At 37.0% G+C, this 15,214-nt stretch overlaps 1 protein-coding gene across 1 annotated transcript in view; it reads left to right on the plus strand.

The window, feature by feature from the left end:
• The window catches only part of ERC1 (ELKS/RAB6-interacting/CAST family member 1), a 284,155-nt gene that overhangs the window by 246,164 nt on the left and 22,777 nt on the right, over positions 1-15,214 (plus strand). Inside the window, exon 17 of the mRNA XM_034062833.1 lies at positions 4,476-4,577. Within this exon, the coding sequence (XP_033918724.1) occupies positions 4,476-4,577 (102 nt within the window). The remainder of the gene's footprint in view (positions 1-4,475; positions 4,578-15,214) is intronic.

Raw genomic sequence — 15,214 nt, forward strand, 5'->3', positions numbered from 1 at the left:
TGAACATAAAATAACCTGCTCGTAGCAACCTACAGGTGAGAGTGTGCTTTGAAGCTGTACATCCATGAAAGAGAAATTTGGTGATTCTTAAACAAAATTCACCATGGATACGGTTTTGGCAGCTAAAGTATCATACATGTGCTGTTTGGAATGAAAGTTTTCAGGTGTTGGTTGCATTACAAATAGTCTACTCCATGGTAATTTCCTTATTTACCCAAACATTTAGCGGTTACAGAATACAGGCAGAAGTAAACTGTACAATAACCAGAAAGAGTTTGGTGAGATCCCTGCAGGACCACAGAGCAACAAAAGGAGAAAGAGCACATTTAAAAGAAGTGGTGGTGCTGACCATTCACATGTATGATTAATACAAACTTGTCTCATATTTTCTCCTGGGATTAAGAAACTATGAGAAGCAAGAAGGGAATTAAGTGTATTAGAGAGGCAAAAGGACAACTGCAGAAGTTTGGAAGGGGAGAAAGGGAAAGTAGGCAAGATCTTAGAGTACTAGAGTGTAGTCTAATATATAACCAGAGGAAGCTGGAGATTTTTATATACAGTACCCTTGCAAATGTTATGCTTCAGACCTGTGGTTCACAGACTCTGGCCTGCAGACATCTTGTCTTGTGGCAAGTTCTCCACAGTCATTTCTGGCTTTCAGTTAGGAGCTTGAGAGTGTGCAATGGCTCTTCAGTAATTCTGAGGTTTGACACTAGTCTAAAGGGTTTGTTTGTTCTTTTGCACATGATTAGTAGGAGACTAAGGAGTGTCGTTAAGGGCTTTGACAAGATATAGGGTTTTGGGGGCAGGGTGTGATTGAAGGGCAAGGAATAAGGTAATGAAATCTGTTCTGTTAAAAGAAAGAAACCTTCTGGACAAAAAAAAATCCAAAAACCTATTGAGTTGGAGAGTCTTGTCCTGGATTTTTCATTCTAGCATTTTATCTGCACATGCTTGAAGAAGGTACCTATAATGGTGCCTGGCATTTTTGAAGCAAAATTTGGATCTGACATCCGGTTCTTATCATCACTAGTTCTGCTTGCAGGCTCTGGAGGTTTTAGACGAAAGCACTCCTGACACAACCGATTTGTCTGCACTGCTCATTTATTTTCTCACAGGACACAGTGGTTAAACCACTTTGTTGTTCATAATTTTACAGTGATGTAGAAATGTTTGCCCTAGGATCTGAGCCATAACCTCATAAGGTGGGAGAGGATTGTATAATAGCACCATGACAAAGCAGTTCAGGACTGCAGGATGTTGGAGTGGTTCCCCACAGTAAACGGTTTGTTTTTAAATCATTGCGACAGCCATATGCTCTAGAAATTTCCATCCTTTTGAACATATTTTTTTTTCTGGAAGGAGGGGAGCAGTAGGAGAGAAACCGAGTTCATGTATTTCCAGGTATTTTCAAAATTACCGATTAGAAGTTTGTCAGTCAGTATTCCAGTCCTAAGAAAAAGCTTTTCATTTCCGTATTTGACACAAAAGAGAAATAGAAAAATATTATAATGCTGTATTGCATATTTTATTTGCAACACTGCTTGTTGGAATTTTAATGTTGGAAAAGAATTTTTAGTGGTATCCATCAGGAAGTAAACTGGTTTTCTTCCATCTCTTGATTTTTTTGCCTAATTACAATAATTCATGTGTAAACTAGCTCCTATAGTGAACTCACAATACTGATTTTGGTGTTTTCTTGCCAGGACATATATATCACAAACATGCACTCTTAGGGTAACAGCAGAAGCCATGGAAGGTCAGATTGTATTAAAAGGGGAACATACAAAATGTCCTTCTAGGTGAATTGATGGATATGATTGTCATCATCAGCATGCTGCAAAAATTGTTTTGCGTTAAAATGTTCAAAGGGCTGTAATGGAGCTAAGCAGCTAAATCATATTTAGCAACTAAGAGGAAATTCAGAACTTGGTTTCCTCTTATTTTGAAAACTCCAGCCTCGATTGCTGTAAAATTAGCTGAAGATGAAAAGCCCAAATAATAAGAATTGCAGCATATTTTAGATTACATCCATCCTGCTTCTGAGAGGGCATCACAAACTACCAGTTTGCTCAAGGTCTTGTCCAGTCACATTTTCAGTGCCTGGATGTCGTTCAGTGCAAGGATGGCATCCTCTTGGCAGCCTGTTGTGGTGTTTGATCAGCTTTGTTAGGAGAATTTTCATGATTTTCTGAAATTCTGCTCCAATTTACATCCATTGTCTCATATCCTGTCCCCTCCAGGAATAGTGAGGCTTCATCTTCTCTGTTTCCTGCTATCAAGTAATTAAAGAAGCCTCCTGTTTTTTCAGGCTAAACCAACCCAGTTTTCTCAGCCTCTTGTGGTACCTCCTGCCATGTATTAATAATAGGCTATTCTACTTGAAGTGACAGAAATATGCAACCTCTTCAATTCCACTTCAGAATTTTCTGTGAGGGATACTGAGCTTTAAATGTTAATATTTTTATATCCTTCTCTTCCTGAATTAGTGTTAACATATGTTTTTTTCATGCAATATAATAAAATGTGCTGCCTCTGTCTGGGAAGAGGTACTTTTTCTCTCAGAAAACGTAACGTGCTAACTACCATTCTGCTGAACTTCTGCTTTTTGACAGATTTTTCTTTACATATACACACTAAAAGTTGTGTAAGGAGTTATTATCAAACCCCAAAATTTCCAAAGAAATATGAAATCATTTCAGATCAGTAGCTGTCATTGCAAAGAAGACATTGTTAAAGAGCCAACCTCAAATATAATAAAATAATAAATATGGAGAAAGCACCTTTATAATAAATTGTCTAAGTATTAATGTAGCATGTTTCAAGTAGTGATTTATGGATGATGAGTCAGACTTGGAATTCAAAACTTGTTTGACAAAACGAGCAAACAATATAAAGATTTTGCATGATTAAATTGCTTATTGCTTAAGCTCAATTCATTGTTAGCTTTGTTAAATTAATCCAAGAATAAAATCAAATCCAGATTCAAGCCCTGGACCTTCTCTGTAATAATCTGAGTACAGTCAAGTTGAATCTGCATTCTCTAGCCTCGAGGTACTCATTAAAATTAGTTTTCAGTGAGAAACCATGCAGTTATGAAGGGATTGAATCAACAGCTGGCATTTTTACAGTGAGCTTTGAGCTTTCATTTAAGGCATTTAATTTTAGTGCATTGCTGATGATTTAATATGTCTAGCTGTGCATAATTTACAATGTATCATATCTAACATAGGTCTGGCTAGCCTTTTTATTTTTTTGGAATACAAGGATTTCACAAAGCTCAAAATGGGGCTTTGTCTACTTAATGAGCTGGGAGGAGAATTGCTGTCACTTAGGGTCTGTTCTAGGTGTGAGTGTCCAAGGACAGTGTCACCCAGATAACTTGGAAGTGAAGTATTTAGTGCAGGGCTGGCAGTTCACTTTGCAAGACCCTCGACCCAGCTATTTCATAGTCCTCTCTAGGCTACTCCTTGACTGTCATTGCTGTTTGAATGGTGTTTGTGATCCCTGCTGGGCAGGTGGGGCATTTTGCCCAGGTGGATTTCTTTCCTTGTTTGTGTGCATGTGTTTGTAGGTGCTTAGGGACCTCATTTCAGGGTAGTATATTAAAAGGGCTTTGTCTCACACCGTCTTTTGCATACGCAATCATGTGATAAGTTTTAATGTTCATTGCAATTCCTCATCTGGAATGGTAATGCTAAGGTAAGGTATTCCATTTATTCTTACACAATTTATTTTATATCTTGTGTATTTAAAAATCATGCATCCTCCGGAACTTTAGATTTCCTGAAAAGTTGAAGAAGAGCTGGGAAACTTGTTTTATATTTTCTTAATTCTTTCCTTAACTGTGTGCAGTTTTTAATTTTATAGATTTTTTGTTATGTCACCTTTTTTTCCTAAAGGCATATGTATTAACTTTTTAATTTCCTCACAGGAAGGCTTTTCTATAATTAACATTTTTCTGACCAACCTCAGAGTTTTCCTACTCTGAGGTATACCAGTTGAAAACTGATTTGCATATTGAAACTGGATGGACTACTTCAGTAAAAACCTACTTTCAGCTTGTTTACTTTTTTTAACCTGACATAGGGACATCAAACTGATGTTTTCACCTAATTTTTCTCCAAATTGGTGTTTGAACCTTAATTGCAAAGGTCTATAAGAATAAATTAGTTTCATTGTATACACATGAACACTACAAGTTTTAGTAGGTGCAAGTCAGATGAGCCACTTACTTGCAAAACTGATTTAGCCTCAAAGTGAAGTTGTTGGAATGTGTCTGCAAGTTTTTACCAAACCTCTACGGTAATACCTACTGATTGCTCTACAGTAGTACCTAGTGACACTGTTTATATGTTTTATTTTTTCCCATATATGGATTTTGCATGTACAGGATAGCATAAATGCCCTATTCCCTTTAGTCCCTATGATCACATTAGAAAGTAGACTGATATTATTCTTTTTATTTTTAATAGACTCAGAACCGCATGAAGCTGATGGCTGACAACTATGAGGATGACCACCTCAAATCCTCATCCCATTCCAACCAAACCAACCACAAACCCTCCCCTGACCAGGTAATGTGTGTCTCTTTTTGGTTTTTAAGTAATTTTTACTATGGGGTCTGATTATTTTGAGTCATGTGTAATTTTCCCTGACATGCTTGCAGTACCTTGGAACAAAAATAGCATTCCAGAGTGCAGTTATAAACCAGAAATGGATGTAACTGTTGTGTCAGCTTCACTGAAAACTCCTGAAATGTTAACAAACAGTTCCTAGTACCAAGCTGTTGTTAAGTGGATTGAGATGAGGGGACAGACAATGAAAAGGAGGAAAGAAATGTTACTCTCTTAAAGTGCAAGACAGAAGTCCTGTCTGGAATATTCAGATTTTAGTAACTCAGGTTTACTGCTTGAGTGTGTGGAGTGTCCAGGACTGTTTCTTGTCTTCAGTAGCAGGAAATCATGCTCCAGGATCAGCTTTCTGATCTATGGATTGCATATGAGCAGTTCCCTTCATTTCCCATGAGGAAATCCTGGCCTCTGTGCCAAATGAGCACAGACTGCTCCCTCACAAACTCAGTGGGCCGTGAACTGAAGGAAAATCAATTTACCATCTCCAAGGCAGTGAGGAGCCTCCTGTGTCATTTACAAAGCACAGCCATGTGCTTGATAACTATCAGAGAGATTACCTATCCCTTGGGTAACACAGAAAATGCCAGCCCAATTGCATATCCCATGTTGTAATCTCATCCATTCCAGTTTAATTAAAATATTAGTGATCATTAATCACTGCCTTGACAAAGTGAAGGAATGTTTGGCACTCCTCTGCCCTCTGGCTTATCTAGAAATTGTTGAGATCTGAAGCAAGGCATCTCACTCTAGACCTTTAAACACCAACTTAGTGATATGTAGAAATTATGAGTAACGTACAAAAGGAAAATGGCAAAAAACAATTACATACCTTGCAAAACTAGATCTTTAGAAATCTCTTCATGTCTTTATCAGAAGACAGTAAGGGGTATATACAAGAAATTAAGAGAAAAATTCTCATTTTCAAAGTAATTTCCTTTTGCATCTTGGTTTAATACCCTTCTCCACTGTAAATTGACTGGCTTGAATTTTCAGCAATGCTTTTGGAAAATGTTGGTCTTACCTTCTTCAGGAGAGTGCAATTGTTAATATTGCAAATTAAATGGCTTTCCTAATCTTAGTTTGGACAAAATGTTGTAATAACTGTTATTTCTACATTGCAACTCTATAGAGAAATTAAGCCATTTCTAGAATATAAGTGAAGTAAATGCTTGCAAGTGAATGCAGCATAGCATGCTTGGATGAAATGAAAATGAAAAGAAAATGAAATTAAAAGGTAAAATGTCAAGAAAAGATGACATTTAAACATTTAAGGAAATTCTTGCAATGACCTCGCTGGGGAAAGTAATAGGAAAGAGGGTGTGGGAGGAGGGTCTGATTGCACTTTGCCTTTGCAAAGGAGCATTTTAAAAGCTGACAAAGCCTACAAGAGAGCAAAGCAAGCTGTATCTCAAGGTGGCTCAGAATGTTGCATAAGGAATTGAACACTTTGTACTACTATTTGTACTTACATATGTGCTTTAAATACTAACCAACTCTTTATTTCATTCCCATGCTGCTCTGGGGCTTTTCTCTCATTGCCACCTCTGCACCCGTAGGATGAGGAGGAGGGTATTTGGGCATAACCAGTCAGATGCTCTTAGTTCAGCCATTTTGTTCAGAACGGTGAGAATCAACTTTTCTTGCCAATAGAAAAGTTTCCAACAGTCACTCTCACATCTTACTCCTGTGTGCTTTGTGAAACCTGGTTGTGCCACTTCCGCTTTGCTTGTGTAGGCTCTGCATGAGCTTGTTTCTCGTGTGTTTATGTGTAGTTTGCAATTTTCTTCTTCTCATCATCATGTCATTCTTTCATGATGTTATGGGGAGAACTTTCCAGGGCATGTAATTGAGTTTCTATGCAAAGCAAACTCTTAATGTGTACGAGGGAACAGGAAATGTCTCTCATATCATTTATCATTGGCTTCATGGAGGAAATGTTTTCAGTCAGATTCTTTTTCAAAGCAGTTTGCACTGTAGCCAAATCTGTGTATGGTTTTTCAATTCTGGTTAGTAAAGAATTTGCTCAAAGATAATGTTTCTCCTGAAGATAATGTTCCTCCTGAAGGTTTTAAGCATGTTGAGATCTGCTGCCGAGATCGCTGCCATGCATGCTGAACCTAACCAGTCACAGACACTTATCAACTCAGAATAGATGACTCTGGATATGGACTGTAAATTTTCTGTAAATTTGAAGACAAAGAGGAACTTAACCTTCCCCTCTCCCTTCCATCTCCCTTGTTCTCTTAAAACAATTGGGGAGAAAATGGTAGCTGTTTGTCATTTAAAGTACATTTTGTTTCTCTATCTCTGCATCCACAATTTTTTCTGCTATCAAATTGTCCCACAATAACCCCCATTTCCAGAAGAGAGGGCAGTACGCAAGACAGAGCCCTTTTCCTTGGGCCTGTTCTATAGCAAAGACATCCTTTGTTGACCAGGAGGTTTGATATATAGCTATGAAAGTAAAATATCAATTATCATGCTACAGTACATAGGATTCATTTATGCGTTGTGTTATCAGTTTAAAAGCACAATATATTTATTTGAAGTACTTAAAGTATTTTAAGGAATTGAGATGCTATTACCCTATTTTAAAAATTTCCATTAAATTTTTTCTTTCTTCACTTATGCTTTTAAAGAAAAATATTTCACATGAGTTTCCTTGCAGTTTTTCTCAGAGTTTGGTTTTTTCTGTATCAATTATTTGAAAGGAAGCACTTCTGAAAAATATCTGGAAATTTTGGACCCTTGAATTTCTGAAATTAGTACTTTAGATTTGTAAAACATTCATGAAAGAATAAGCTGCTCTCTCATCTCTTTGCACTTGCTCAATTAACTGCAGACTTACATGTCTGTCTGACTGTATAGATCAAATCCCTCTTTTCAAGTCAACCATCTGAAAAAATGAATCCAACTGTGGCAGCGTTAAACTTGAATTTCATGCCTTGGGGTTTGAACTGAGAAAATCTCTTTAGTGGAAAAATTGATAAAGTGCTTCATTAATTTACACTCGCTGTTGATTTCACATTCTTCTTGAATCACCACTCTTGCAATGGTTGTGTGTTAGTGTATGATGTTAAAAGTTTTAGAGAGAAATGCTTGTAAAGATCTGCTGAAGCACAACAATTAAACACGAAAGATCAGGTAAGTAAATGATGAAAAGGAAGAGGACACTCACTATGAAGGTAGGAATAATTCTGATTTTCATTCTAGAGCAAACATGGAGGTTGTGTAGAAAACACTGATACAAAGATCTTTCTCTTCTCTTATCTGCTGATACGCTTATGAATACAACTGTGCTAAGAGTATGGTTTCTCTTAGATTACTGAATTAATGGGTTGTTTACATTAAATACAGCATCTCTCTCCACTTTGTACTTGAGGCATTTTCCTCAGAAAAATGTGTTACAGAATGTCCTAGTCAAAATAATGAGGCAGTCAGCATCCTTGCATTACATGCATCCCATCAGAGAATCATGTCAGCCTCAAGATTGTCTTGCTTACATGAACAGGGAAAGTATAGAGGTGATTGATGACTCCCAAGCCAGTTATTCCAAAAAAAGTACATGTTTTTACCATAGTTATTCCATGTACATTATAAAACAAAAAACAAACAAAAAAAAAAACAGATCTTTACTCTCTTTGTAAAAGCAAAGAAGCTGTAAGTCACAGTTTTAACCTGCATGTGTTAAATGTATGTATTACAGTGATAAAAAAATTGACTAATAGCGTAGGAGCTGGTGATAACTTTGTTTTTTAAAGTTGCTGTAGATCTGAGATGTAGTCACCTCTGGTCAGTACTGAAGATAAACTAGAGACCATCAGAATATCTACAGTAGCAAACTATGTTATTTTTAATTTATGTTTTGCAGTTCAAGGGTTTTCACTTCCAGCATTCTGGAACTGACTGAATTTAATATTTGATTACACCAGTTCCGTACATGACAGCATTATCAGATATAACTCCCCTGAAATGGAGCACTGTTTCTAAACATATGCACCCTTCCTGTAGTTTCAGAAAACTGTAGTTTGTGTTTCAGTTTACAGTTCAATGTAAATACCATCTTTCATCCTGAAACAGTCTTCCCTAGCCTTTTATTCTAGGGTCTTTTCCTTGCTATCTGAATTTTATATGACTCCTTTTATTCCCCAGATGGAGCTCTATCCTCCATTATATCCAGTCATATTCCAATATGTTTTCCTATTAGAATGCCCCTTTGTCTTTCTCAAATGCCAAAGTGGTCTGCCCAATGGCTTAATTAGTTATTATTCACTTTTATAAAAAATAATATGAATTTGCACTTTATGAGATTTAATGCGTATGAAAGGATATGTGTGGTTGCACATGTATCTTCTTGTAAATAATATACCACATATGTGCTATATGAGGTAAAGAAGCAAAGCTTCCATACATGAACTTCCCAAGCTGCTCAGTTCATCTGGTTCCCTTCTGAGGAAGTGTGAGTAGGTTCAGCAATCTGCTTGTGCCACCTTTGCCCATAAGAAATGATGAGGACCGCTTTTGTTGAATGGGTGTAGTAGCCATAGAATCACAAAAAAAACGAAAGAGGAAGAGTGAAAGACAATCAAGTTAAAGGACATGGGGAAAAGTGAGGGCAAAATAAAAGTGCTAAGGACAAGAACAGAAGAGGAGAACTGAAACTCTCAAGTGCTGAGAGATTTATCCTGGAATGTAATTTATGCATACTGTACGTGCGTTTTTAAGTATGCATGCTGTTGCAAAGCATTTATCTTCCCGTCTTCCATGGCTCTGGCTTGCAGCAGGAGTTGGAGCTAGTAGATGCTGTCACTGGACAAGTTTTTTGAACTCATTCTGTGGAAGCATTTTCTCTTAGCTGTTGCCAACAAATCCTGAAGTCATGGATCTGCCTGCTAAGGAGCAAAACATGGTTTTGCTGTGCTCGAATTCCAGGATCAAAATCTGAAAATTGATCTGATGCTTATTAGAGTAACAGTGGAACGTTCAAAGAGCTAGCATTGAACTGGAGTGCATAAAAATGGGGATCTTTCAAGACAAAAATATTGGCAAGTTTCTATTACTGTAAAAATACAGCAAGACAAAAAGCCTCTTATTTGTGACATTTTTCTTTAATACTTGAGCTGGACAAATATTAAATAGAAGCAGAGTTTTGTGAGTTGACTGCAAAAGACACTAGCCTAATTTAATGGATCTCTTAAGATTTCAGAGGTGATGCCTGTGGCGGAAAAAGGGGGTAAGTCATAACAGGAAAATATTTAAATCATTTTTAATAACTGAAAAGCAGTCAATTCAAGTAAATTTCATAGACTCCTTGTCAAACCCACTATAAATTATAATTTGCAACATCACTGATTACAAGTATGCATCATGTAAAAAAGTCTGCATTTTTGATGTTGTAATTTGGCTTTGCCAAGACTTTTTCTGATGAGAGTCATCGAAACCTCAGAACTGAAATAGAGGGAAAGTCATTAATAAGAAGAATATTTTATAAATTCAGGTTTAATTTTTTAACTAAGGTTTTTTTAATCAAGAGCTTGTAATACTCTAAAGGTCACCTTTAATTAATATGTTGTTTCTCAAAATATTCTCATTCTAAATAGTATTTGTGATTATTAAAGGGCAATGCAGATTGAATGACATTTCTGTATTACATTTATTAGGACAAATGTATTAAACGGGATTACAGTAAGAATGATAGAAACAGTTAAATGTAACAGAGAAGTTGATCTCTTTCTAGAAGAAGACATATGCAAAAACCAGCTGAATGCTCAAGGTTGTAAGCTATATGTTTCTAACTTGTATCTGCAGAGCAATTCTGTCTTGCCTAGGAATTCCCAGGATGAGCGTTCACAATTTTCCTTCTTGTTGTGGAGGGGATATTTATTATTACATTTTACAGCTAAAAGGAAATGCAAAATGAATGGACAGCTAGTCAGCCAGCATACATAGCTGTTCAAACAGATTTAGAGGACAGTGGCAGAACTAGGTGACAGGCAACTGCCTGAAACACTATAACTACTTTGATGGTAGAGTAAGGATAGAAATAATGACAATGAGGGCAGGACATCTCAGGATTTAACTTTACCTTCTCTACAGTTTTCAAACCCCACGTGCTTTTCCTGGAGAACACTACAGAACTTAAAGTGTTGGTGCTTTCAGAAGTTTGGGGAAAATATTGGGGTTTTTTTTCTACATTATTTGTTGTTTGAATTAATATACTAATTTCTCTTAGCGAAGTAAATATCTCACTCATTTTCAAATCATGGCACAGGCATTCATTCACTGATAAATGTGATCCTTCTCTCGACGAGACACATTTTATGCCTACTGCATGAAGAGAGCTGCTCGTCCTTCTGCCACACTTCTTTCAGGTTCTCAATATTTCCGCTTATTACACCGTGACCTCATAAGCCTTTTAAAGAAATTCATTTTCAGTATGGTCTTTTTAATTTTGAGATCATACAGGATGGTCAGAAACACCAAGCTTTCGTGCCTGACTTGTATTACAATGTAATTTACTGGACACGATACTAGACCACGATTCAGAAGATAAATTCTTTCCTGGCATCATCTCCAGCCACTCACTTGTTCTCTTTCTGCCTGTCTCAAATTCTCTAACTGTAAAATGAGCTAAAGTTTTTGTAAAGTTGGGAAGCATGCTATGTAAGTGCTAGGTAATATTATTACACAATAGTCTAAAATAGCGTTGTTACAGAGATACAACGGTGATTCAAATACCTCGTTTTGAATTTGTTCCCAAAATTATGTTAGATGTATATTTGACTTAATTTATTAATACTTCTGATCCTTCCAAGATCCTATTCCTTCCCCAAAAAGGGAAAATAACCCATATGTTAAACATTTCAAACAGCTGCTATTCCAGCATGCTGAACAGAGCTCTGTAGACCACTGCCTCCTCTTCTTCATTGTCATGTTTTGTCATCTGAAGGGTTATTTCTTCCCCTGCCTGAAAGTCTACAAACTGACTGTGTGCTATATAATAATCTGGTCTAATGGGTTCATTCCAATTCTTCATTTGTATGTGCAAAAACACCATGAAAGAATGTCTCATGCTTTAGAGATGTACTCTGTGGAAAACTTTTGGGCATTTACATAAAATAATCTTAATTTACTTAAACATTATCACTTGGCCTGACTTAAAGATAAGATGCCAGGTTTATTTTGTCATACTGGTGACAGCCAGGCCTCTTCACTCCCACTTTCCAGATGGGCAACCCTTTAGTAAGAACCCTAATGTGATGCACTCAAATAAGGTGATGTAACTAATTAATTGTGATGAGGGCAGCACTTTAAATACAGTTGTCCGGTTAATCACGGGACCTGCTTTCCATCCATGCTTTTCTGGAGCCCTACTTATGTGGGTGTCATTGTTAATTAAGAAACTGAAAGACTTCTGTGCCGTCAAGTTCAGGCAAGGAAACACAAAGAGTTCATGGACTAACAATTACTGCTGTAAGGAAATATAATTCAAAATCCTGGTTTAGCTATCACACAATTATCTGTTCCTTTCAAGCCCTTTGCCTTTTTGCAGAGAGAAACCTTTTTTCCTTCAGCTCTCTGAATAGTGGAGAGCTTTTTGTGACCTTCTCACTTTAGTGTAAGTAAAAATCCTGTCTTGGTGGAGTGAACAACTTAAGTGATCCTTAGTATTTTGTTTTATAATTAGTCTACCATTCCAATTTTGAAATCATGCCTTCCTACCTTCTCTCTTACTCTATACCCATACTCGTATGTAATCTTTTACCCAGTAAGCACTGTTAGACTGGGATGGCCCGCCTAGAGAAGAATGCTATCCTTAAAATTATGTCAACTTCTGCTCCTGGTCCTTTTCCTGTATCTGGGAACAGTTCTTTTGCTGGCTTGTTCGTTTTTTTTTTTTTTTGGTTGTTTCTTTTTTTAAAACAACTCCAGTATTATTTTGTTATCTTAATAACTATGTTATCTTTGAAGAATGTATTCTCTGTCCAAGAATGTTATATCTACAAGCACGAATGAATTGATCTTGATACACTGTTCATCTTCTTTCTGATCCCAGAATGATAAGACTAAGATTTCCAGATGGAGCTTTGTAATCTGCAGCTCTGGGATGAATTAAGCACTTGCAACAGAGGTGTAACTGGGTTGTATCACTGTCTTCCTATTATTCTTACAGATCAAAGAAGATCACAAGTAGATACTTATATTCTAAAACATTCAAAACAGATGGCTGGTTTCTTTTTGTAGAGATTTGTGCATTTCAGCAAAACAATTGCAAAAAGACCATCATTCATTTCTACCAAATGAGATTATTCCAGGTCTGTGTCTTATTTTCTTCTTTGATTTGCAGCTGAATATGATCTTCTTCTAGTGGCTTGGTCTTTGTAGCAAGTAGGAATTCTGTACTCGGTTTTGTTTCTGGTCACTTCAGGAGATTTGTTGCTTACAGCTTGTGTGATAGTCTCTACTATCTCCCAATTACTCTGCCATTTAAATTTCTTACAGCACTTGTCCACACCCAGAATGCAGTCCTGCAAGGCCAGAAGCTTCTGCAAACTATGGATATGTTGTTTGTGACATAAAGGAGAGGGGAGCCGAGCCCTGGCACTCACTCATAAGCAGGAGCCAGAAGAGGAATAGCTGCAGCCAGGCTGGCGGTGTTGCTGCCAGCACCTTTTAGTTGTCAGTTAGGAGGAAAGAAACTGAGGGAGGCAGAGATGAACAATATTAAAGAAAGACTCAAGCCCAAACCTGCTTTCCAGCATATTAACTATGAAAATAAGCTCAAGAAAAATATGACTAAAATAAAAACTGATAAGGGCATGTAGCCAATCTAGATGCTGTATTTTCCTGGCTGGTAGAGTTCATAATTTCTGATGGAGATGTCAGGATTTACAGTTCCAACTCATAGTAGGCTCACCATGGGCGGTCCAACTACATTTGATTTTTTAATGCAACATATAGATAAGAATTATTCTACATCTGTATAAATAGATTTGTTTCTTAATCAGATTTTGCATTTGAATGTAGAGCAAACAAGTCTAAAAATAATTCCTAAAGACACATAAACCAGGTGTTTAGTGGCTTCGTGTAGCTTTGCTGTGAAAGTTTCATGTAGCAGGTAGAGAGCTGGAACAGCAGAATGAAAACACAGTGTTAGAGAGGAAAGAGACAAAGATTCCTATCACCTGCAGACAGGGAGGTTATAGTTCATCTGAACAGGAAAAGCACTGATTGTGTTCTCTGGTAGACTACTTAAGAAATACCTTCTGTTTTCTATTAGCAATGGGACAGACAGCAGGGAGACAGAAGAATGCAGTCACTGATACATAAGCATTCCCATGGACACACTCTCCCCGTATATGTGCTGCAATGTTCTGCTTTCAAACAAAAGCATATTAGCCACTGTTTCCTTTTATCCTTTGTAATAGGAAGGAGCAATAGACAAACTACAGTACAGCAAGGAATGTGTGCGCTTTCTTGTTCACTGTTGTATAGATAACAAGTGCTAGAAAGCTTGAATCAATTAAAAATATAAGCAGGTTGTTCTGGCTTATTCTTAAGCTGCTATGTTTTTGTATTGAAGGAATCAATATAAAATCAGTGGATTCTTTGAAATCAAAGCTTACCTAGTTATACCTTCAAAAGTTTGATCAGGAGGATGCTATTTAAATCCATAGTACAAGCTGAAGACAGTTGTTAAACTGTTTTCACTTGCTGTACTTTTTTTTTCCTTGACAATACTCTAGTTGTCAATATCATACATTTGACTACCTAGTTTCACACCTTTCTGTGATTTAATTTATTATTCAAAATTTTAACCTGATAACTAACACAACTCCCAGAAATTAAATTCTCAAATGAAAGAGATTTTAATATATTGAAGGGGAAGATTTTAAGTTCTCTGTAGATCTCACTTTACTTTGCCCATTCTGTTTTGCTCAAGAGCTAAGCTGCTGGGTCGCTGCATTCCCAAGCAATTGTGAGGACAAAAGAAAACTTAGACAAATAAAATAGTGTTTTAATTTGTATGTTCTGATCTTATCTTGCAGTTAAGCTACAGGTTTCTGTCCTCTGCCTCAGCTAGGAAAGAGGCATATGGACTGTTAGAGAAGATGTGCCATATGTGCACAGTGCAATCGGTTATATTCAGTGGTGAGAGTTTGGACGAGTACTCTTGGTTTTGAAAGTGTGGGATCAATGAAACAGGTAAAATTCAAGCTGTGTGTAGACAGCACCTTCAGCTGTGCCAAGGTGAGCCAAATTGTGAGCATTTGTATTCCCCTATGGTCCAGTTATGAAGCTTCTCACAGTTGCCTCTCACCAGTGTATTTCAGTTGTGATCTACAGTAGTCCCTGCTATTCCGCACATGGTTCCCCGCAAGCTTTTGCTCTGCAGCCCATATAAGCAAAAGTTGCCAGTGTCAAGAAAAAGCACTTCTGGATTTGTTATGTATAAAAATATTTTGTAACTATTTGCTCATTTAAGAATCCTACCAACCCGCTGCAATTCTTTGCTTCACCTACAGTGTAGGGAAAAGATTTTATTTAAACAGAGGCAGCTAATGACAAAACTACTTTCA

Source organism: Melopsittacus undulatus, chromosome 5, assembly GCF_012275295.1.
Source record: "Melopsittacus undulatus isolate bMelUnd1 chromosome 5, bMelUnd1.mat.Z, whole genome shotgun sequence".
In the NCBI taxonomy this organism is placed as follows: domain Eukaryota; kingdom Metazoa; phylum Chordata; class Aves; order Psittaciformes; family Psittaculidae; genus Melopsittacus; species Melopsittacus undulatus.